At 46.7% G+C, this 23,433-nt stretch overlaps 1 protein-coding gene across 2 annotated transcripts in view; it reads right to left on the reverse strand.

Moving 5' to 3' along the window:
• Nucleotides 1-23,433, reverse strand: part of HPS4 (Hermansky-Pudlak syndrome 4 protein) — a 73,239-nt gene that overhangs the window by 38,711 nt on the left and 11,095 nt on the right. Inside the window, exon 1 of one of the 2 annotated variants that reach the window (XM_084599480.1) lies at nt 4,993-5,097. The exons of the other annotated variant lie outside the window; for it this stretch is intronic. Coding sequence (XP_084455606.1) covers nt 4,993-5,038 — 46 coding nt within the window. The 5' untranslated portion in view covers nt 5,039-5,097. Of the gene's footprint in view, nt 1-4,992; nt 5,098-23,433 lie in introns of those variants that run through there. 2 annotated transcript variants of the gene reach the window in all.

The following is a 23,433-nucleotide window of genomic DNA, read 5'->3' on the forward strand; positions in this document are numbered from 1 at the left end:
TATTCAGAGGTTAGTACTTCTAAATATAGCACATGTAAGCACATGCTCGGCGGATACACCCACAACTTGTCCGGTAAACAAGACACATCGCAACCGGTTTTGCGCAAAACCTGTCATGACATTACAATATATAGTCACACTGTGACCTCTGGCAATAGTTGAATGCCAAGCGACCTGCCAGGTTGGCCTCGGCTGATACATGGTGTGCTGAAGCTTTCGCATCAAACTGATCATTTTGTAACTGACACGTTGATGCGTAGAATACTGTACCGCACTATGAGAGCTCATCGCCGACGTTGTCGACTTGCTGCCATATACTCATTCAGCTTCATTGTCTTTTTTATTTTTTATTTTTTTACTAATGAATGCGCCTATTGCGGAGTCTTGTGTAAGAAAAGTCCTCAGTTGGGGGATGGCTTTCTTCGGTGACGCACGTAGGCGAACCACACACCACTGTCCGGCTACGCGTCCTTGCACGATCGACGTTTTGCATCTACACATTGCATGCAACCAACCATGTGGTGTTTGCATTGGCTGGCGAAGTTCCCTAGCTGCCCGTATAGCGACAGAATAATCTTGTAAACTGGATCCAGTCGTCCCAGCACTGAACATACGAGCGCCGGTGCCGTGTATAAACTCTTAATTCATCCTTTTGGTCATTTATAGTGGCCTCAAGCCGTTTGTAAAAGCTCTGTACCAAAATCATATTCCTGGATCCGTATTTACTTATCTACGTACTCTCTTTCTCTCTCTAATACATATACTACTTTTCATGTTAAACTCGAGTTAGATTGAAAAGTCTGGCGTCAAATTAATGACGCATTTGTTTTACTGTTTGTTTAAAGTTACATATGATTTAAAGGTTTCGGATGTTCTTCTCATCTGCCATTATTATCTTTATTCTTTGTTTTGAGTGCTTTCGTGCGTATATAACTTGAAAGCTCAAGACTCCAACTTTTACTTTCTTTTTTTTTTTTTTTTTTTTTTTGCTTGTACATTTGCGTACTTTTTCTTATTGGACTCGCTGATATATATAGTCCTTGACTATGGGTACAAAAAATGTTGGTGCGTTCTACGCACTGAAACAAACAAAAAAAAAAACATTAGTGAAAGAAGGAAATAAAAAAGAAAGAAGGGTCGAAGGGAAGGGAGAATGGAAAAAAGAAGAAAGAAGGAGAGGAAACATAAAAAAAAAATAAGTCGTCGTAAGAGTCGAATGCAACAGCACTCGAAGCAGCGTTGGTTCTAAATGTTTTTGTTCTGGCAGCACGACATGCTCATTGTCACTTTTTTATTTTATTTCTTTTCGCACTTGTAGCAGGTTGCGGATCCATCTTAGAGGCTTAAAAAAGCTTGGCTGTAGGCCAGTTGGTAGGACATCGTAAAATACAACCACGGAAACGACGGGACGTCCGGAGGCAAGAAAACGCTAAAACGTACTGTGCTGTCTTGTTGCCTCCATCATGTCGCTCCCGTGGTTTTATTTTACAACAACTTAGAGACGCTGGGTCGCTTATACACAACACGGCAGGCGTATGCAGTGTATATTCTTGCTCCACTCCAAACCTGGTGCTCAACGCACCCTACAAACGGCTATATCTCGTGTGTCGTGACGTCACGCACCTCGGCGACCGATCAGCGCTCGATCATGTCACCGGCCAAATGCTACCTGCCAGAGCACCTGCAAACTCCGCTGTCACGTGACCTTGTGGCATCGTCGACCCCTTTGCTAATTAGCGAGCGACTTTTGAGATTAACCCCACCGTGGTGGTGCAGTGTTGGGGCGCTCGACTGATATTACCAAAGATTGCGAGACCGAATCCCGGCCGCTTTTCGATGGAGGTGAAATGCAAGGCGCCCGTGTGCTGTGCAATTTCAGTGCACCTTAAAGAACCCCAGGTGGTCTCATTTCACGGAGCCGTCCATTACGGGCTCCACTATTTTCATAGCCTAAGTTGCGCTGAGTTGTTGAACCCCACAAGGTAAAATAAAGCTTCTGAGATTAAAAATCGTCGTTTGCGCAGTCTAAGACTAACTCTAAAAACTGAATAAACGGAAGAAAAGAAGAAAGAAAAGAAAGTAAAACGGAAAGAAAAGGAAGAAAGACTTGAAGACAGGTAACTCAACCTTTAAAGCGGGTAATGGGCTTTTGTGGATAACTATACCATCCAATTTCAATCACTTGTACGGAGTGTAAAATTCTCGTGTGATCACAAACACTTAGTAGAATGTAAGGAAGCAATAGATTGTTTTGCAAAAAAGAACACGAATTTAGGAAGGGCTTGTCAATAGTAACCCAGCTTTCGAAACACTGCGCAGCTCTAAAAGAGCAAAATCAACTTTCGGCAGCAAATAGATGTGATTGCAATAGACCTGTCAAATGTTTTCGACAGGGTGTACCATGGGAACCTTATTGAAGAAAATGTGTGACCTTGATGTTGATTATCAGATAATTAAATGGTTTCAAGCATACTTGCTTCCTGCTTGCATAATCGGTACAGATTTGTTGAAATATTTGAAAGCTATTCATCTGCATTTGTCGTCTGGTGCGCCGCAAGAGATGGTTTTGGGACCTTCATTATTTCCATTGTACATTAACGATATAGCGGCCGGTGTCGATCCATCCGTGGGTTGATGTGATTATTGCATCTTGCTTTGTTCTGTAAGAACCGTCTGTGACAAAATAATTTAGGAATGAGACTAAGAGCTATCTATGGCTAGTGCACTACAAGGGACATGAGAATTAACTTCGGAAAAAAAAAAGAACGTACCTGTATGACAATTGCAAATAAGAAATCCCCACTAAAGTATACCGATATCATCAATAAAAAAAAAAATCAAGCGTTTCAATCATTTTAAATATCTCGATGTCACAGTTACCGATAATTTGAGGTAGACAAACATATTAAAAACATTTGTGGATCCGCCTAACGTAAGCTTAGTTTCCTGAGATGCCGACTACGGAAATTCACTCCGAATGTCAAACTTGCGGCATGTAAAGCGTAGTAAGACCAGCACTGGAACATGCAGAGGACGTTTTGGACCCTCACACTCAAACCGAAATGAGTAAATAATAGAGCGTCAAAGTGTTAGCAACTCGGTTAATGTTTTTCGAGCTACGACATAACACAATCGGTGACTGCGCTCCTTGACAAGGCTGGTCAACCACCCTTGTCCCTACGAAAAAACATGGCGTAGATGGGATTCTTTTGAGAGCTTTAAAATAAAAATTTAAATTTAGATCCAGATGCATATCGATGTCCACTACGAGTATCCGCGCGTAGAAGTCACCTCCGTTGTATTCAACCTCACACAAGGGCTGATACATTAAAGTTTTCGTGTCTCATATGAACCATTGTTGGGTTTAACAGAGTCGATACCAGTGTGTTCACAGGGTGCCACTCAGATAAAATATTTCAGCGCAGGCTCGAAGTGATTATTGCGCAAATGTATTTGAAGGGTCATTTTCCCCCCCTTTGTAACAGCCCGCAAGGACTTAGTATTGCAAATAAAAATTAAAAAAAGGTAAGAAAGAAGGGAAGAAAGAAGTCCACTTGTTTAGAGCAAGTTATTACCCCGGGGAAAAAAAAAAAGTTAGCGCAAGTCGCCACTTGTTTCCCGTAAAGTGCTCTGCTTGCTCAAAGCAATACGGAATATATGCCTAAAATATGCACCAGAATCGTGAACGAGCGAACGGAACACTTACCTGATGTTGATTATGAGGACGGCGCGAAAGGGACGTCTTCAAAATCAGCATCAGCTATGAACCAACTAGCCCAAACCAAAGCACTTCTGGAACACTTATTGAAGGAATAAATGCTATGGCAAGACATTTTGCGGAATGCTTCACTCGCTGGTAAAGTGATAATATTAGGACCGAAATAAAAATGGCTATTTAAAAATAATAAAAACAAAATATTCCCATGTGTCATGTAGTTCCTCGTCTTTCTTTCTTAAGTGGTCGTCTCCATTTGCCGCTGTGAGGTTCCCCACTGATCGGCACGGGTGGGGCCGATGAACGGGATGAGCGAAATATGCGGATTCAAGCCTCAAAGCGAGCGTTAAAAGCACGATTTGTAAGTGTGACAGCCCTGGCCAAGTGTAGCGCTCTACTGCGTAAATGAATCTATAGCGTCGAAAATCAATATCGAAGACACGCACAGATCACACATATGGAAAGGAGCTGGTCATCTCTATAAAAGTCGCCTGTAACGGGGAGAAATAAATTCATATTTTGCCACTCAAAACGATTGTCCTGTCACGAGCGCAAGTTCCGGCACTACACCTCCGTTAAACGAAAAAAAAAAAAAAAAATAAGAATACAAACACGCGCAAATAGAAGCGCGAGCAGCTATATTACGAAAGTGTATCCCCATCAGCTGCCCGCGAATGTTTACTAAATTGTTTTTGTTGGGCTCTTGAAACATATGGGTGGACTGGCCTAGACATATATTGACATATAAGACGATTTCCACAGGCGGTTACAGTATAAATATTAGCACAGAGCGGGGATTTTGCAAAAGTAACAACGCTAATAAATTTCATTGAGGTTTTCTTCATTTCTGTCCACAATTTTTTTAATTCTTTCTTTCACTATCCTAAGTTGGCGTAAATATGAAAAAAATGTGCTCTTTTTACCGGCGGAGCCATGTGTACATTCTAAGTTTATGAAGAGAAGGGGGGGGGGGGGGGGGGGCAAAGGGGGGGGGTCTATATAGTGGCGCTTAATGTTATCCGGATGAATTTGTACAGTTTTTGTCAAAGATACGCAGTCCAAGGAGTTTGCTTCTGATCCCTGCACGTAACTGGGCTCCTGGAAGGAAGCAATTCTCTTGAGCTGTATATACTGGGCAGAGACATATCCTTGAGCTCATGGTTCTTAAATTGAGCTCTGCAAAACGTGGGCAAAAATTTTGGCGTGGACCCCTCGGAATTCCTGCATTGAGAAAAATATCTCCCAGCACGCGGTCCATGCAGCAAGGCATCACTCACTCTTCGACGGCGCCGGGGCGACGACTGCTTCCCGCCGTTTCGCCATGATCGCTGAGGCCCAGAGGTAATCCGAGAGACCGGGCAGGTATCCGGAGACCCAGTCTAGCGCCGTGGACGCGGCAAACCAAATGACGAAAGCGGTGGAGATCATCTAAGTTTTCCCCCATCGGCGCAATGCCGGCACCTCGGAACTCCCTCGGAGAGGGCGCTCACCGGGCCACCGTGCGCAGGAAGGAGTGGCCCCGGATGATAAGGACCGATTCCTCAGACACTCCGCGATGACACCAGGGCGATAGAGGGAGCGGCTAGTTTGCTCGGTGCAAGTCGAGTGCAAGGGGCTTTCAAGTTCGAGTGCTCTGTTACAGAACACTAGCAAAAGTATAGTATTCCGCAGTAACAGGCGCTGTAGTATGGCGCCGGTTCCTGGGGGAGCAGCTAGGCGACGTGCGTGTACGCGACAACCAACACTCATACAAGGGGAGAGAATTCGATAACGGATAGAAAACAGATAGAGCGTAAAACGTCAAGAACAGGGAGCAGTCGTCGATACCGGGCAGGAAGATAACGGCAGAGGCGAGCTTTTATACGCGAGCGGAGCTTCAAGGCATCGCACCTCTCTAGTCCGCCTTAGTTCAGCCGTTCGAAGGCCGTCATTACCGAGTTGTCTAATGCTAAAACAGTTTTAAAAAATCGCTCAGTCAGCATGCCAGCAATCGAGAACAGATACATGATAAAGGCCCATTTAAAGATAAATTTCATACAAATTTATATATTTCTCATATGTAGAATGGTGTTTGTATGAGATGACATGAGATTTGTACGAGTTTAGTGTGAGAGCCCTGTATGAGGTTATTGATATCTCATAGTTTTTTCATAGCTTCTTCTGTAGGGATGCCGCACAATCGTGAGGAGGCATGTCTGTAATAGAAAACCAGAGCGGTCTTTTACAGTGCAAAGGAAGCATGGGTTCTGCAAATAATGCATGCGCTCGAGTGGAAGGGCTTACAGGCATACAAATAGCTCAAGAACTAGTTTCACCGGCATCAAACACTGGAGTCTAGATCGTACTTTATTTGTTAAGAAGCACTCCAGATACTGCTACAACTTTATTACAACTGCGGAGGATGACTTTGTACTTATATATTTACTCCGCATCAAAATGCTGCGCTTAGACACAAAAAGTTGTAAGTGGTGATACGCTGTAAAAGGACGTGAGCATCATCAGCTGGACAACTAAAATGTCCACGCTGACTAAACTTTCCGCGTTTTTCTTTACTCTTATTTCAGTAAATCGATTTTTACAGGTAAGAGGTACTGAGGGGTACTTGAAAAGGAATAATGGTGCCGGCTGCTGCTTACCGGCAGGAATGCGAATTTGAAATTACAATAAGAAATCACCGATTTCTTTATTAAGCTGTTGGAGACATGAGGTAATGTGGGGTATTCGTAAATGAAAAATGGCACCAGAGCTAAGTTTTGAGAATATGGTTTTGTTCCCAAGTGTATATGTACAGTCAAGATTAGAATTAACAAATAAACCAGGGGTGTTAGATAATTAGCGCTCGGTTTCCACGGCAAAATCACGAATGAGGCAGTACAGGAGATTGTGGGCATCTTTCGAAGCACGGGAACCTCAGAGTAAAATATTGTTACGGATGGGATAAGTTTATTCCCAGATGAACGCTGATTGATGATGGGGGATGAACTCGGGGCAGAACAGGTAGCCAGGCCAACGTCCCTCGCACTTCGTCAGCCTCCTTTTCAAAGCCGCACAGTCAGTTTCACTTCTTTCACATCAGTCCTTGCATGGCGCGTGGCAATTTCCCCAGCTGCAGATGAAGCTCGTCCTCGAGCAAATTACGTTGGACAACGCACGCAACGCTTAAGACGAACCACATGGGCTACTTGCATGGTAAGGGAGCGGCGATTGTGGGCGGTAACTTTGGTGATTACATAACTTACTGCGCTTAACCGAGTAACCACGACGAAGGGGCCAGTGTATCCCAAACAAAAACTTCTGGTACACTTGCGTAAAGGCGTCCAAAGCACGCGAGATCCTTAGGAGCATATGTGGCCGCAACGTGGCGCTTGTCATAGCGTTCTTTGGGGTGCAGCTGTGAGGATAAAGTGCCCAAGCGGGCCAGGCGACGAGCTTCTTCAGCACGACATACCACCGGATAAACAGAAGGGTCGTCGTGAGGAGAGAAGGGGAACATTGTATCCAAAAGCGTGCGGGGCACCCTGGCGTCGAACAAATAGAACGGGAAATAACTGATGATCCCATGCCTTGAGGTGTTATACGCGTATGTCACGAATGGCAAAACGGTGTCCCAGTTTCGGTGGTCCGACGTGACATACATGGACAGCATGTTGGTGAGGGTGCGGTTTGTGCGCTCAGTCAGACCGTTGGTCTGTGGGTCGTATGGTGTGGAGTGGCAATAGTTGGAACCGCACAACCGAAGTAATTATTTTACGATGACAGCAGTGAACTGTCGTTCGCGGTCGCTGATGATAACGCGTGGAGCACCATGACGGAGAACAGTCGAGTGTAGCATAAACGACGATGCATCACTTGCCGCAAGCGCAGCAGTCTCCACATACCTTATCTGATAATTCACACGCACTATAATCCAGCGGCGTCGTTCTGAAGACTTGGGAAATGGGCCAAGCAAGTCGATACCAACTTTTTCAAAACGCGTCGATGGTGGCTTTACCGGTTGAAGAAGACCTGCAGGAGGAGTTGTGTGAGACTTGAGGCGCTGACATTGGTCACAGATGGAGACGTATTGTTTTGTTGTCTTATACATTTTCGGCTAATAAAAGCGCTGGCGAAGTCTGTGCAATATACGGGAGAATCCAAGATGACCCGATGCGATGTCGTCGTGCATGGCGTGCAGCACATAATTACGAAGATTTTCCGGGACAACCAGAAGCGCGGTTGCACCATCAGCCAGGTAACTTCTTCTTATAGAGGAGTCCATCCTGCATGATGAACGGTGTGGAACGTGCTCCTGCGTTGGCCGAAGAAACAAAAGGTTGCAAAATTTGTTGCTCTCGACGGAAGGTCTCTGTGTTTGGGAACGATGTAGAAAGCGAGGCCAAACATACCTCGAAGCCTGCCTCTCCGGTAGTTGTTGGCAACGGATGGCGTGACAAGCAGTCAGTATCACTGAGGTGGCGACCACTTTTGTAGTTAACAGAAAAGTTATGCTCCTGCAGGCGTAATGCCCAACGCGCCAGACGACCAGATGGATCGCGTAGGCCTATGACCCAGCATAAGGAATAATGATCGGTCACGATCGTAAACGAACGTCCATATAGATATGAGCGGAACTTCTGGACGGCAAATACAACAGCTAGGCATTCCAGTTCAGTTGCGATGTAATTGCTCTCTGACTTCGTTAAGGTGCGGCTGGTGTATGCAATTACATTCTCGGCACCGCCATGAATATGTACTAGTAGCGCTCCCAGGCCAACGCCACTAGCATCAGTGTGAATCTCTATGGTTGCGGCAGGATCAAAGTGACGCAAAAAGGGTGCCGAGTTCAGAGCGAATTTCAGCTGATTGAAAGCTGAATCACAGTCGGGTGTCCAAACAAACTGCGAGTCCTTGTGCAGAAGGGCAGTTAGAAGATGCGCAGGGTGCGCAAAGCCAGGGATAAAGCGGCGGAATTAGTACGACGACAATCCAAGAGAACTCCGAAGGCTTTTGATTATACGTGGCTTTTCAAAGTCTCTAACTGCAGCGAGCTTCTGAGGATCAGGTCGAATTCCGTCTTTATCAACGAGGAAGCCGAGGGCAAGAGTTTGTCGTTCTCCGAAGTGGCACTTCTTAGAATTTAAGATACGTCCAGCCCTGCTGATATATTTGAGGCCTTCATTGTGCTATTCAAATGTCTTGCCAAAGATAATAACGTCATCCAAACAGCACATACAAATATCCCATTTGAGGCCATGAAGAACCGTATCCATGAAACGTTCGAACGTCGCAGGCGAATGACACGAGCCGAACGGTATTACGTTAAATTCGAACAAGCCGTCAGGAGTCACGAAGGCAGTCTTCTCTGTCACACGGGCGCATCGGTATTTGCCAATACCTGGTGCGGAGATCAACGGACGAGAAGTATACGACCCCGAGCGCAGACAGTCGACAGAGTCATCAATGTGCTGCAGTGGGTACACATCTTTTTTGTGATCGCATTCAAGCGACGATAATCGACGCAAAATCGCCATGAATTGTCCTTCTTTCTTACTAGTATTACGGGCGCGGCCCGCGGATTGGAAGACTCCAGAATCACTCCTTTCTGCAACATCTTTTGTACTTGGTCATGAATAATTTTGCGCTCGGCTGGAGAAACTCGGTTCGGTTTCTGCCTGTTGGGATTGTCATTCCTCGTGTTGATTGGATGTTGCGTACGAAAGTGTGGAACAGAAGAAAGAGATCCTGTCCTGGCAAAATCAAAAGCGCGAGACGCAAAAACGTCCTGCAGTGCACAACCGGGTCCACGTAGTAAGTGCATGGTCTTCATGATTCTCAAACCACAGGACAGTCCCGGCGAGAAAGAGCACAGCATTACCAAGTTGAGCAGTCGAATCCCAACGATTGTACTTGCTGACTCGTTGGTAATGGGTCAGCCAGTCTTCAACATCGTCATCAGATTCACCCGTAGACATGCGGAGTTAACGATGGGGCGGCTAAGACCTGGGTTGTTCGGAAGATTGTGTCTGAGCCTCTTGAGTCATGATGGTGACATTGGTTTCCGACTGGAGAGGTGGAAAAGCAGCTAAGCGGTGGCTACGACGAACGACCAGCGGATTCAGAGTGACGTACCCAGCCGACTTCCACCAAGTATTGTTACGGATGTGATGCGTTTATTCCCAGATGAACGCTGACGATGGGGGGTGAACTCGGGGCAGAACAGGTAGCCAGACGTCCCTCGCACTTCGTCAGCCTCCTCCTCCTTCTTCTTCTTCTTCTTCTTCTCCCTCGTTGTAATGGCACATACACACAGTGGGGGACTGGCCAGAATTCGTTGTAGGTGACATAATATTTTTGATAATGTCGATATGACTGTACGATATAGATAACCTAATAATTAGGAGCTAGTGTTGCCTTCTTGTCTTCTGCGTAGTTGTGGTTAGTTTCAAGTCCTTCTCCGCCATTGTGAGCCAACACATCTTCCTTATAAGTATCAAAATACCTTAGCTGCTCACCTAGCTATCGTACAATTTCGTCATGCGCTCTTTAGATAATATTGTCACGCGCTACGCAGAGACTGATGCGAAAGAAGTGAAAGTGACTGTGTGATTTTGAAGAGCCTCCTCTTCAAAACCACACAGTCACTTTCACTTGACAGGAGCGGTCTCTACGTATAAGAAAAAAAAAGGGCAACAAAAGATAAAGTTGTTTCTTTTTTTATTATTGTGTTATTCCACGTGAGACAAGAAAATACGCGCCTCGCACCACCATGGGAGGTGGCAAATAGTCTACAAAATTAGCAGGGTGAGACCTACACCATGAGATTGGCATTTTTATATTGTGAACACGATCATCTGACGCGAAATGTAAACTAAGCATCATAAAGGACGTCCAAGTTGCTTTGGCAAGCATCACGCGTTGCATACAACATGTATGATATCGGGTATCCTTGAAATGATAGAAAAAAATCAAACTAGAGAAGCAAACTTCGTTGACCCTATAGGACCACTGTGGCAATAATGTACATGTGTTCACCACGTGATCCGAAGAGGTATGTGGATGCTGGCTTTTGGGCGTCATTATGCAAGCAGGTCAGCAGAACAATGGGCACGAGTTTGATTGGCTGCTGTGTGTGTTTGTTCAAGCGAATGTGTGTGTGCGTATGTCACCTGTCTTTCAAAGTTTTAGCGGCATTATCTGCCTGTAAATATTTATATAATGAGCTCATCGGCCACCTTGGTTGCGTAAAAAGTGCGATAAATCAGCCATATGGCGGCCGCGCGTGCATTCGTTAAGGCTGTTTCATCACGTGCGTCTAGCTAATGCCGTACAAGGAATAAAATGATGTAAAACATATTCAAAATTGCAAGTTAAAATTTGCTTGAATGGGATTGTATTACTTGCTCCTGTCGAAGAGAAGCCTGATTTAGCCAGCTCTACATCGTGCACTAATTGTTTGCCCGATGATGTCCCTGCATTAAACCTTGGCCGCACATCTGTCGACCTACACAGTAATAATTTGAAGTGTTCTGAACGTAAGAGTTGATAACTATTAGTTTGCCTGAATTTGATGTTGTTCGCGGAAGACATAAAAAGATGCAATGCACAACGCAGTATGAAGAGGCTTCATGGATCCTCGTGATGTTCACACTGTTTTTTTTTTTTTTTTGCAACCTTTTTATAAGGCATACTATGGAAGCTTCATGTAAGTTGTTTTCTGCCAGAAAATGGAGGAGTATGCCTCGATAACTAACTAATCACATACGGTTAGCGAAAAAAAGTGCTCTCGTGTTTGTTTTTTTGTGTTTTTTTTTCATTTGTAGGCATTTGGTGCGGATGCAGAGTGAAGTGCGCTCTTCCCTTCGAGTTCCTGGATAGCTCTTCTCTATAAGCGCCGCTTGCCTCTGCCCATGAACCCCTCGCTGGACCGATGGACGGGTGGCCGTCACGACCACCCACCGAAGAACGGGTGTATCGAAAACATGTATTGAAAACCGCATATTTGGAACTAGTGAGGGGATTGTCGAGCTCTTCAGGCGGCCTCCTCAAACCAGGATGCCGGCAGCCGCTGCTATCCCTCAGCTGTTGCTGGTCTCGCAGGTCTCAGCTGAACAGATCAGCTTCCGAAGGGGAAAAAGTGGGCTGGACAGATGGGCAGCCATGCGGCTTCGGACACGCCCATGCGGAATGGTAGTTATATATGGTCGGTTTGGAGCTGCCGCATGCATGAGTGACATCGAGAGCGGTAATGCGAGGGAAAGAAGCTGTCGCCCGACAGTGGCATCTGCTCTGAAAAGGGATTAGTGCGGCGGGGGAAGGCTTCTGCGTTGTTGTCTGTAGTATTCGAGGGTGAGTGTGTATATCACGGCTCGTATATTTCGCGGTTAATTTGTGGGGATGATCGACGATGCCTTATATACATATAGCGGTAGTTAGTAACCGGTTCTTAAGGAGTGTTTGGTTATGGTAGATCTTATGGAAGAAGCATAGGCGACAATCTTTTCGGCAGTGGGAAAGAAGCGGCAAAGACAATGTGGGCTTCATTGCGGTAGCACAGGATTTACGGTGATAATTCGAAAGTATGCAAAATAAAAATAGATTTGTACGTGCACGCATACGCTTGCTTGGGCAGGGCCAGAACGGGCTAAGTGGTTGAACAAGGGTTATTTGGAACTGACTGCTTCTGGCGTAAATTGGCGAAGAGACATTGTTAATCATCCTATGATTCTATTTACTCCCTTTTTTACACGAGAGAAGTGCGCAAGAGTGCCTCCGCCACGTCTGAATAGGAGGGAACTCACCGTTATGCATCAAACAAAGCAATGACCTCAAGCCAGTTATCGCGGAACAAAAATAAATGTGGTGTCCACAAACGCTTTCCTCGCTCCAGGAGAGGATGAGCTTTTATCGCGTGCCACCAGCATGCTTAGGCGTGCCAAAGTAAACAGGTAACTGCTAATCAGATACGCAAATGCCATGCAGCGATTGCCGAAAGGCAATTGGATCGTGCTTGTTGTCACAGAGGGAGAGCAAACGAGCAAGTGACGGTGCCGAAGGGAGAAATAAGGCCTTTTGCAGGCAACAGGAGGAGGAGGAGGATAAACTTTTATTTTTCGAGGAGGAAGTCTTAGGCAGGGGTTTTCGCTCTACATGGCCTGAATTCTTTGGGCTCTGGCAGCCTGGGTTGCATGCTCGATGTCCCAGAGTTGGATTCGTGGGCCCGAGCTGTGTATGGCGGCCTATCGCTGCTCGCAGATAGAGAGCTGCCCCACGTGTTCTAGATTGGTTCTCCGCAGGCAAAACATAATAAATGGTGTATAATTCCCGGTATCCATTGGCGTATACGTAGCCGGACAGTAGGTACGAAGGTTTACGTAGCTTTTGCAGGTGAACTCCCGCGCATTAGAGTTGTGTCTAGGCTACGTGTTTGACAGAAGTGATTACTTTATAGGGAACCATTCGGCCGCTCGCCAACCTCATAAGGGGCTGTCCCCTCGACCGGAGGACAAGTCCTTGGTCGAAATTGTAGGAATGAAGGAATTTGCGGGTGTCCAGATCAGCTGCTTGAAACAACAAAATTTACTGGGCGCTTTCTCAGACCCTGATTAGAAGGGCATTATCTGATAATACAGCCCTCGTTAGGTTTCTTCGCTGCTACCGGAACATGTGAAGTTCAGGCCACTTCATGTTTAGTTTATTTATGTTAACTCTACGGAGAGTGATTGCCGCAGAGGCATCATGCCCCGCTCAAAATTTCATCCTACTCACTCTTTATTTATCTTTTTTTTTTATCGCTGTATTTGTGCATTTCAAATTTCTTGCAGAGAATGACGCTTATGAGAATAAAAAAAGTGTTTAATCTGAGTTGTTTTTGCATGGTGGTTAAATGTATGGGAAGACCCCCGTGATTTTCAAAGCCTTGAATTAAAATGGGGGGGGGGGGGGGGGGGGTAGATGGAAGTTGCGCCGTTCATTAAGTGGGAGGACGTGATTGTCAGCCCGGTCAGCTCCTCCAACCTCTCCGTGACTGGTGTTGTTGCTCCTGACTGCATTAGTCTTTTCCCTCTTTCCCTTTTAGAACCTCTCATCCCTTTGCCACAGTGCAGGGTAGACTTGTGGTAACTATGGCATATTTTTGATAGGGAACATTGGATGCTAATTTTGTCAGCTAAACGTCTTGGCGTCACTCTTGGTGTCCAGAGGAAGGGGAGGAAAAGAGAGAGAAAGTATGTAGTCTTTTGCGTCGTCGCAATCGAACCGTCAAGGGCAAGTCTATAAAGGAGGGCTGACATGTCGATCTCTTCTAGTTGATCAGCAAGATCCGGTGAGCAGGGTACGTTTCTGACAGGAAAGAGCAATTGATCCTTCGTTACAGCAGGAAGTTCGAGGGCTTGATACCCATGATATCCCGTCTGGAGACTTCGGCCACAGAGAAAGAATGAATTCGGCGATGGGCGTCATATGTCGAACATGCGACATGCACACAGGATATGGCCCACGGCGCCTGTGTAACCTCATGAGGGGCAAGCGAGGGCGGGGGCCAGGCCACAAATGAACTTCCACGCGGTGTTCAAGCGCTACCGGTACGGAGGCGCAGGAAGATGGCTTTAGGAAGATGCTTATAGATAACCTCTCTGCCTCCTCCTCTCTTCCATGGCAGGCACTACTGTTTTAGTAAGGTATACGGGCTTTATTGCCGACTTGACTCACCGAGGAACGAGTGTGTCAGCTCGTATTTTTCTGGCGATATAAGGCCACAGTGGGACCGAATGGACGTCGGCTGTGCCACCTTATTAGGAATGCAAGCCCATGTGCTTGAGTATGCATGTTTTAAATAGAAAAATAAACAAAAAATGAACAGATGCCATGATGCGATGGCGTCTTCAATGGACAAGAAAATTAACAAGAACATTCGATGTGTTGGCAGGACAGCATTAGAGTATTTGACGCTTTTCCATCGAGAGCGTCACGGTTATAGCCGCACCCTTGCGCTATTAGAACCATAACTGAAATTCCGCCAATTGAATAAAAAAAAAATGGGCTTTTCCCCACATCAACATGTACGAAACAAACTTGGGACAGATGGTACCGTTTTTATTGCCTCTTGACTGTTCCAAAATATTTGTTTTTTCCAGCCCACAGCAACAGGGAGAAATAGGAAAAAAACAGCGTTTAGCCTAGCCTCGTGCACACAAGAACATTTGTTTTTCTCTGTGTGTGTGTGTGTGTGTGTGTGTGTGTGTGTGTGTGTGTGTGTGTGTGTGTGTGTGTGTGTGTGTGTGTGTGTGTGTGTGTGTGTGTGTGTGTGTGTGTGTGTGTGTGTGTGTGTGTGTGTGTGTGTGTGTGTGTGTGTGTGTGTGTGTGTGTGTGTGTGTGTGTGTGTGTGTGTGTGTGTGTGTGTGTGTGTGTGTGTGTGTGTGTGTGTGTGTGTGTGTGTGTGTGTGTGTGTGTGTGTGTGTGTGTGTGTGTGTGTGTGTGTGTGTGTGTGTGTGTGTGTGTGTGCGTGTGTGTGTGTGTGTGTGTGTGTGCGCGTGCGTGCGTGCGTGCGTGTGTGTGTGTGTGTGTGTGTGTGTGTGTGTGTGTGTGTGTGTGTGTGTGTGTGTGTGTGTGTGTGTGTGTGTGCGCGCGTGCGTGCGTGCGTGCGTGCGTGCGTGCGCGCGCGCGCACGAGGCGAGGCTAAACATCTATTGCCCCAACCTTTTTCCCTATAGAAAAGTAGAGCATTTAGTTATGCACCCTTTGGAAAGCTCGAACAGGCACTGCACTTCACTATCTGTTCTACAGATGTCGTCACCAGCAGTTAGCCTTTGGTTGGTTTGCACGCGCCGAAGTGGAGGCTGTAATAAGCGGACTCCATGTGTAGGTCGGTAAAAATACGACGCCCTCTGAACGAATGGTAGCATTTATTTTTTCGCGGAGGGGGGGGGGGGGGGGGGGGGAATGCATGCGCGACGTCATGACTGTAAACTGTATAGTGCTCAAGTCGAGCCCTTGTGCAGCATTTCAGAGCTTATTCGTAAACCATTCCTGTGCATTATATTTAAAACGCATGCAACGACGTTTGCCATAAAACCGAACGTGGTTAATGACAACACTTATTCCGATTCGGTGTTTAAAAATTCTTCATATGGTTTAGGATGCTAGCGGCCGGCACGCTGCAGGCCACGGTTTGGTAAAGAAGCCAAGGCTAGCATTCGAGGCCTGCACTCGATCGTTCGTTTAGGAAGTAGCTATAGAGTGCGAAGCTGCACATAAATTGCCATAACTGACGCTGCTATCTCGCGGCACAGCCGCGGAACTTGATGGAGGTATAGCGCAGAGGCTGCAGTTTAGTCGACCACATGTGTCTAGTCGTTCCGCGGCACTTCATCTAAAAATTTATCTCGCGAGGAGAGAACAGAGAAACTGAAAGCGAAAGGTGCGCGGAGAGTTACAAAGGCAAGCTTCCACGTGCTTTCCTTATCATATCTTTGTATCTGACGCCGAGTGCGCAACGGGGCTTTCCGCGAACGCTGAGCTCGGACTCCTGCAATTCTCGGAAATGTTTTCCTCCCATGAAACACGCGGAAAGCGCTACGGGCGGGTGCATTTGAGTTGTTTTGGGTACCACTGAACACGGGAGATCTGGAGCGCGGCTCTGTCACAGGACCCGCCAGTAGAGACGGTAATTTTGTAACGACGTCTGGGAAGACTGCATTACCAAACAAAGAATGATTAGAGATAATCGCTTTCGTAATAATAACGGCCACGTTAAGAACATTACATGTGACTACGGCCATCTCAGACGGACTTACCGAAACCGAGGCCGATCTCACGCTTAACAAGAGATTTGTAGGCCGTGATGCCAGTTTATTTTCCCGAACGGATCTGTTTTACGATAGCGCGGTGTTTTAATGTCTTTGTTAGATCAAATACAGGTTTTTTATCCACTCACCTCCTTCCTCCAGTGCAGGGTAGCAAACTGGTTTCTTCTTCTGGTTAACCTTCCTGCCTTTTCTCCTACCATTTCTCCTCCTCCTCCTCCAAACACAGATTAAGATAGCGAAGCTGAAACTAACAGAATAACAGATTCACGCAAAGTAAAAACTGCAAATAATGTTTTGTTGTGCTAAATATTAATTGTCAGTGCGAAAATATAAACGGAGCGAAATTATAAAAAAAGGAATCCATTGATCGATCACTCTCTTGATCAATCAATCAATCAATCAATTACTTATTAATTGATCAGCCAGCCAAGAGGAAGCCCCAGGGAAAGAAACGCATGTAAGCTCCACCCTTTATCTTGGGTCACAGGCTGGTAAGCGATAACATTCAGATGCCAGAAAGGTTCCTATTACATGCAGCCTCGTAGACGGAATCGATGTGAAGAGCTGATATTGCGCACGTGATTGCTCAGTTATCGGCTAACAGGTTGCTTTGGGAAGCACTGAAAGCGAGAAATCGTGAGCCTCTCCGCCGAGCACCACTTCAGCAACAATCTGATGCAAATGCGTGTCCTTTTCTGTCCCTTCCTCATTTTGAAGTGGAACGAGCTTTTTCATGCAGTCTAATCCGGAGTCGAGTTTCATCGAGGAGTTGAAGGCACGAGTGCGGAGAGAACGGCACTACTCTCCATTATTCCATCCTCTCCCTTGACCCGATCTATAGATGTAAATTCTAAATAAGGGCGCCGAAATATGTGCTTCCTTCAAGCCAGCGTCGTGTTTTAGCGGTCACTGCGTCAAAGCTTGAGAAAATAGAATTTTCTGCAAAAGCATTGCTAGATGCAGAATAAAAGAGAAATGTGGCAGGAGATCAAGTGGATTGACTAGGAGGAAATGCGACAGCTTTTTTGTTTCACATAATCAGCGTGTTTCAAATAGGCTTCCAATGCATTTCACTCACAAATTTCTTCCGACCTTGACTGTCTTCTCGTAACATCTTACATTCGTGATCGCTTCCCTAACTCATTTTCGCCGAGTCATTCTTTGTCCGGCCTCCCTCTCGTCTTTCCTGCTAGTAGAGAGGCGACTACTCCCTCTTTCTGTGCCACGTACACGCTGCAGTTATTAGCAGCGTTCTTCGGAGCATGCGAAAGTTGTCGGAGAGGAAAGCAAAGGCACGCCCTGCGCTGTACTCGGGCTGTATGTTGCAGCGCCACGCCTGGCGTTTCCACAACAGCTGATGGCGTCCGACGGAATCGCATCTCATGTACGCGTGCTTGCGCGGTCATCACGCCCTCGGCCACGTGCTGATGCAGTAGCACATACATAGTCGGACTTTTCGGTTGAAACCGGACATGAAAAAAAAAAAAAATATTGTTACTTAGCAGTATTCGCTGGTCGTGCTGAGAATAAAGAAGTGCAAGAATCCCAGAAGTTGCGATGTAGTTATACATCTCAAAATCTAATATCGCTGCACCCCAATTCTTGGCCGATCCCCCTGTGTGGGTATATGCCATCAAATTAGAGAACAACAACGACGACGCAGGTGAGTGCTCAGATCTGTGCTGTGATCATCCTTGGCAGTCCACACTGAACCCTGGCCAATCCCCCTACGTGGGTATGTGCCATATATCAAGGAAGAAGAAGAAGAAGAAGATCATCCTCAGTGGTGCGGACAGCTGTCAGACTGTGAATCTTCCCCGTAATATCTCTTGGTGGAGGTGAATCCTTCGATCCCTATATGACAAGTTAGATCTCCACAGTGGCCGCCCAATCGGTACCGCCACAATGGCTACAGACGCCGCTACATCTACGGCCGCCGCACCTGCTGTCGTCATGGCCCATCCCCGTGACCCCGAAACCTTCTGTGAGACCGACGACGTTGATGTAGACAATTGGCTGGCCCTATACGAACGCGTCAGCAAGCACAACAGGTGGGATCCCACACTTATGCTCGCGAATATCATCTTTTACTTGACTGGGACCACGCGGGTGTGGTTTGAAATCCATGAAGATGGCCTCACATCTTGGGATATCTGTAAGAAGAAGCTCCACGACCTGTTCAGAAAGCCTATTGGCTGCCACCTCGCCGCCAAAAAAGCGCTCGCTTCTTGCGCCCAAACGTCTACTCTTATATCACTTATGTACAGGACGTCCTATCCCTGTGCCGCAAAGTCGACCACTCCATGCCTGAGGAGGATAAAGTCGGCCACATAGTAAGAGGCATTGCCGACGATGCCTTCAACATCCTGTTGAGCAGGGACTGTTTCACCCTGGACTCTGTGCTACAAGTGTGCCGACGTTCCGAGCAAGCGAAACAGAGGCGCATATCTCACTGTTTCGACCGGCTGCCGAACACGGCTGCCAGCTCCTCCTGTGTCGATCTTCCGACTCCTCGACCGCCTGCTAATGACAGTACTTTTACCCGCATCGTCACGCCAAGAGCTTGAGGCAATGACTCCCGCATCCTCACTATCGCATACTCCCGACAGCACCCTGGCTACAGTATCAAGCGTCATTCTGCATGTGTACTAAAACTGAGCTCATTGTTCAGAAAAATCTAAATGCGGCTAACGCTGCAGCACACGTCATCATGGGAAGCACATTTATTGCCTCGTAAAGCTTTTCCCCGGAATTGGCCGGCTTCAGCAGTTTCCGAACTTGCTGTCCACATGCTGTCGAAGCGTTCGGTTATATCATGTTGCAGAAAAGGAGAAAGAAAAGAAAATGATTCGTCTAAAAGCATAGACATATCACCAGCAAGCATGCGTGGATTCATTTATGTGCACGTTACAACGATATGTGGTGAACCCCAATTGCGTTGCTGTACAATCACGGTCGCATTCCAAACAAGGACAATGTATACACACTGCGCTGAGTACACATTTGGCGCCGTGCACTTGTTTTCTTTTCTGTGTCCTCTTTTTGCGCGTGCCGCTTAAACCTCGCACAAATACCAGCTAGACCAACAGGCTCGTTTTGTGTGCAGTAACGATGGATGAATGGTTCGCACGAGAGAGCATACATTGTGCCATCGGCGCCTGGTTGCCTCAATCCATCCTCACTTTCCACAGCGCTGCACTCTTTTAGGGATACGCCGATGCCGGAAAGTAAACATAGCTGCGCGATAAGTATCGCATGATGTCTGTTGCATTGATGGCTTCAAACAATGCAATGAGTCTAAAGAGATACGAGCAGGTTGTCTCTTATCTCCGCCATGTATCCGCACTCACAATGCGAGACCGCACTCTTTGTCACATTTTTGCACTGCGTGTCTGTACCTGCAGCCCGCTTTGTATCGATACCTATTTTTCTCATTTAGAAAAGGGGCAGCCATAATGTTTCCATCCGAGGAGAGCGAAAATATAGGTTCTAAAGTGATTACATGATAAAAAAAAATTAGGAGGGCGCTTGAGCTTCGCCTTCAGAGTAGACGCGAGAGCGTGCGCACTCATCGGCTCATTGCTAATGCTCGTATACCTCGGCATCCCCCCTTCGCTTCACCCGTCTAGCTGTCACATACCGAGAGTTCCCCGCCGACAGAATTCTCCGCATCTGTCTTACGAAGTCTCCTTGGTAGTCGAACACCACCATCACGAGAAGACGTACCCTGTTTTCAGCACGAGAAGCTCATGTAATATTCAAAGAGGAGAAAGTCAGCAATCTTTAAAAAAAAATAAAAAAAGTAACAAGCGGAGCATAGAAATTATATCAGACCTTGAGACGGAAATGCGAGTGGCAGTTTAGTTGTAATAACTCTGCTGTCATGTTCTATAGTCGTTGCACCCTGCCTTGAACGAGGGAGCCGCGTATACTGGAGGCGAGCATCACACTGTCGTACCGTTTACGCATATTTCGCGTTGATATTTGCGTGTTATGCAGAGGTAGCAGTGCCCTCAAATGCAGCGGGAGGCTTTAATAAAAAAAGAGGCAGACCTAGGCTAGTAATTAGTCTGAGCAGGCGGAGCAGCACTAGCCGACAGCGCTTAGCACATCCCTATACCCGCAACGAACTGTCTCACTTGGCTGATCAATTAATAATTAATACCTCGACATTCAAGAGCACGACACTATAATTTTTAAAAGTGATTGCCGCAAAACTTCTTTTGGTTTCTTCGTTCACCATCAATGTCATCAGGACGCGGCTTTATTTGTAACGCAAGACCCGCAGTGAATTATCTCTAATGGTTGCAGCCACACTCGACTGCTTACACATTATTCCAGACAGCCCTGGTTGCCTTTGGCGGCTTTATTTAGATGTTTCCTATAGCCAGCTTTAAATTGAGCGTGTCTTAGAGCAGCAGGCATTCCGTAGTTCGAAAAGTACCGGGTTCATACAGCTCTTTGTGAGCGCAGGTCAGCCGCACAAAATGTCCCTTAAAAGCCTTTCATTGCCTTCATCACTTCTAAACTGCCATCATCACAGTATATGACGTTTGGCAGAGGTGCTTCCGTTCATGTTTTGAACTCCCCTCAGAAGCCATAACAACGGCCTTCTAGCCCCGGAGGGCTATAACCCACTCAGCCAGCTGCTGACTTCAAGAGCTCCCACCTCGTTTTGCCCCAAAAGTAAATCTGAACATCGACAATGGCCCAGCTCGCAGCCAATGTTCCCGCTATTATACAGAAGCCTTTAACCTTGCCCATCAGCGGCACACTGGGAGAAGATGTCGAAGATTGGTCCCATGGATCTGTACCGCGAGTAGCGGTCTTCAAGAATTGCAGCGACATTTTGAGGCTTCAGAACGCCTTCTTTGGAGTAGACGTGCGCTATTCGTACGTGGTATGAAAACCACGAGTCTTTTTAACTACATGAGAGGAATTCAAGAAGGAGCGATTGAAGGCGTTTACCAGCACCTTGAGGAGAGAAGAAGCCGGACTGCTTCTCCAGTTTAAGATCCAGCTCCCCAATGAGTATGTCCTCAGTTCCGCTGAAGAAATGAACCGCATCTGTCTCCGCTCCGACGCCGTCATGACCGAGGAGAATAAAGTGAAAATTTTAATGAAATGTTTCAGAGAGAGAGTCATATAACCTTGTGAGAAACAAAAAGCAAAAAAAAAAGGTGGCCGATCACCGGATTGATTGATTGATTGATTGATTGATTGATTGATTGATTGATTGATTGATTGAAACTTTATTGCTATCGATATAGGAGGTTTTCCTAATCCCCCACTCAGGTACGCAGACCCGAATAGAGGGGTGGGACTCCGCAACTAGAAGCGCGCAAGAATACACTGATTTTTCGCAGCCTCAGCCGCCAGGCGGATCACTTCTTTTTGGGTTTCGAGATTTTCTCTTTGTGGAATGGAGATTTTCGCTAGTGTGTCTCTCTGTCAGCAGTGTTTACAGTTTTCGTGTTGTCTGTCTTATAATTTTAAATGGGGCAGCCATACTGGGTTGGAGTAATTTCCGACCTGTAGTCTGCGAAGACTTCTGGCCTCTTCATTGTTTAACTGTTTATGTGGGGTGGAAAAATTTTTTCTGTTGAGTTTGTAGTATCCACAGATCTCGCAGAAGGTTTTTAAATTCTCCTCGGGATCTGAGTTTTCGACTTTCTCGACGTTCGTCCGGTGGTAGATATCTCGGGCAAGCGCATGAGCGGCTTCGTTTCCAGGCACCTATTCGTGGCTTGGGGTTCATTTTATTATGATCCTCCGCGATACTCACCCTGGATTCGCGATTTTTCTTAGCCGTAGTTGATACCCTTCCCTTTGTCAAGTTCCAAACGGTTGTTTTGCTGCCGCTTATTATCTCTTTACCTTTTGTGCCGACGCAGGCTAGCGCAGTTGCTACCTCTTCGGCGATGACCGCATTTCTTGTTTTTATCGATGCCGTGATTAGAGCGGCTCCGGTTCCGTCCACCACTGCCGCGACTGCAGCTCCCGATTTCCCGGTGGCCGCGTCAGTGTACGCCATGGAGTTCGGGTCAAGCTTGCTCATCTCTTTTTCGATGACTTTGGCTCTGTCTACTCTTCTCTCTTTTGTTGCCAATGGGGCTCATGTTTCTTGACATCGGTGGGGTGTACAGGCTGATTCTGCAGCTTTGGCTCAGGTTGATCTTGGGGTCAGTCCCTTTGTCGTGCTGCAGCCCGACCCATTATAGAATTTGCCTTCCCATCTCGGAATGACTGAGTCCCTCCACTTGTGCTTTTCTTCTGGTTTCCATTATTTCCTCCCATGTGTTGTGTACCCCATTTCCAGCAGTCTGGTCGTTGAGGTGACGTTGGGAAGGCTGAGTGCGCTCTTGATGCTTTTCCTTATTACGACGTCTATTTGTTCTTTTTCCCTTGCTGTCAGGTTTAGATAGGATGTTGCATACCCTAGCCTACTGATGATATAAGCCTGTATATACTAGTCTTAGCAGGCTCTTTTCTTTGGGTCCCCTGTTTTTGAGAGGTACCCTTCTGATGAGACCCTTGTGCAGCGTAGTTCAGTAGTTTGGCTATTAAGGACCCGTTTCTGACGTCTGCCTGGATGATGAGTCCGAGTATCCTAGTCTGATTAACCTGAAGAAGCGCCCGCTATCGAGCAGACCGTGGATGGCTGAATGTACCATTCTGATTGACCACTTCAAGTGCTTTCCGCAAGCCACTTTAGCGGCACATCTGCAAGCAGGGAAAACCAGCGGGGCATAACCCGCGAGATCGTTCGGGAAGAGATGCGCCGGCGCTTAAGTACCGCGGGGTCTTATTGATTACCAGTATTTAGGAGGGGTCTGAGACCCCCCGCGCTCGAATATGTAGGGACTGCATGAATGCGATGCAGGCAACCATTCTTATTTTCTTTTCTTTTTTTTTGTGTGTGTGTGTGAATGGCGA

The sequence above is a fragment of the Amblyomma maculatum genome, chromosome 3, assembly GCF_055883805.1.
Source record: "Amblyomma maculatum isolate TAMU_Amacu chromosome 3, ASM5588380v1, whole genome shotgun sequence".
Lineage (NCBI taxonomy): Eukaryota > Metazoa > Arthropoda > Arachnida > Ixodida > Ixodidae > Amblyomma > Amblyomma maculatum.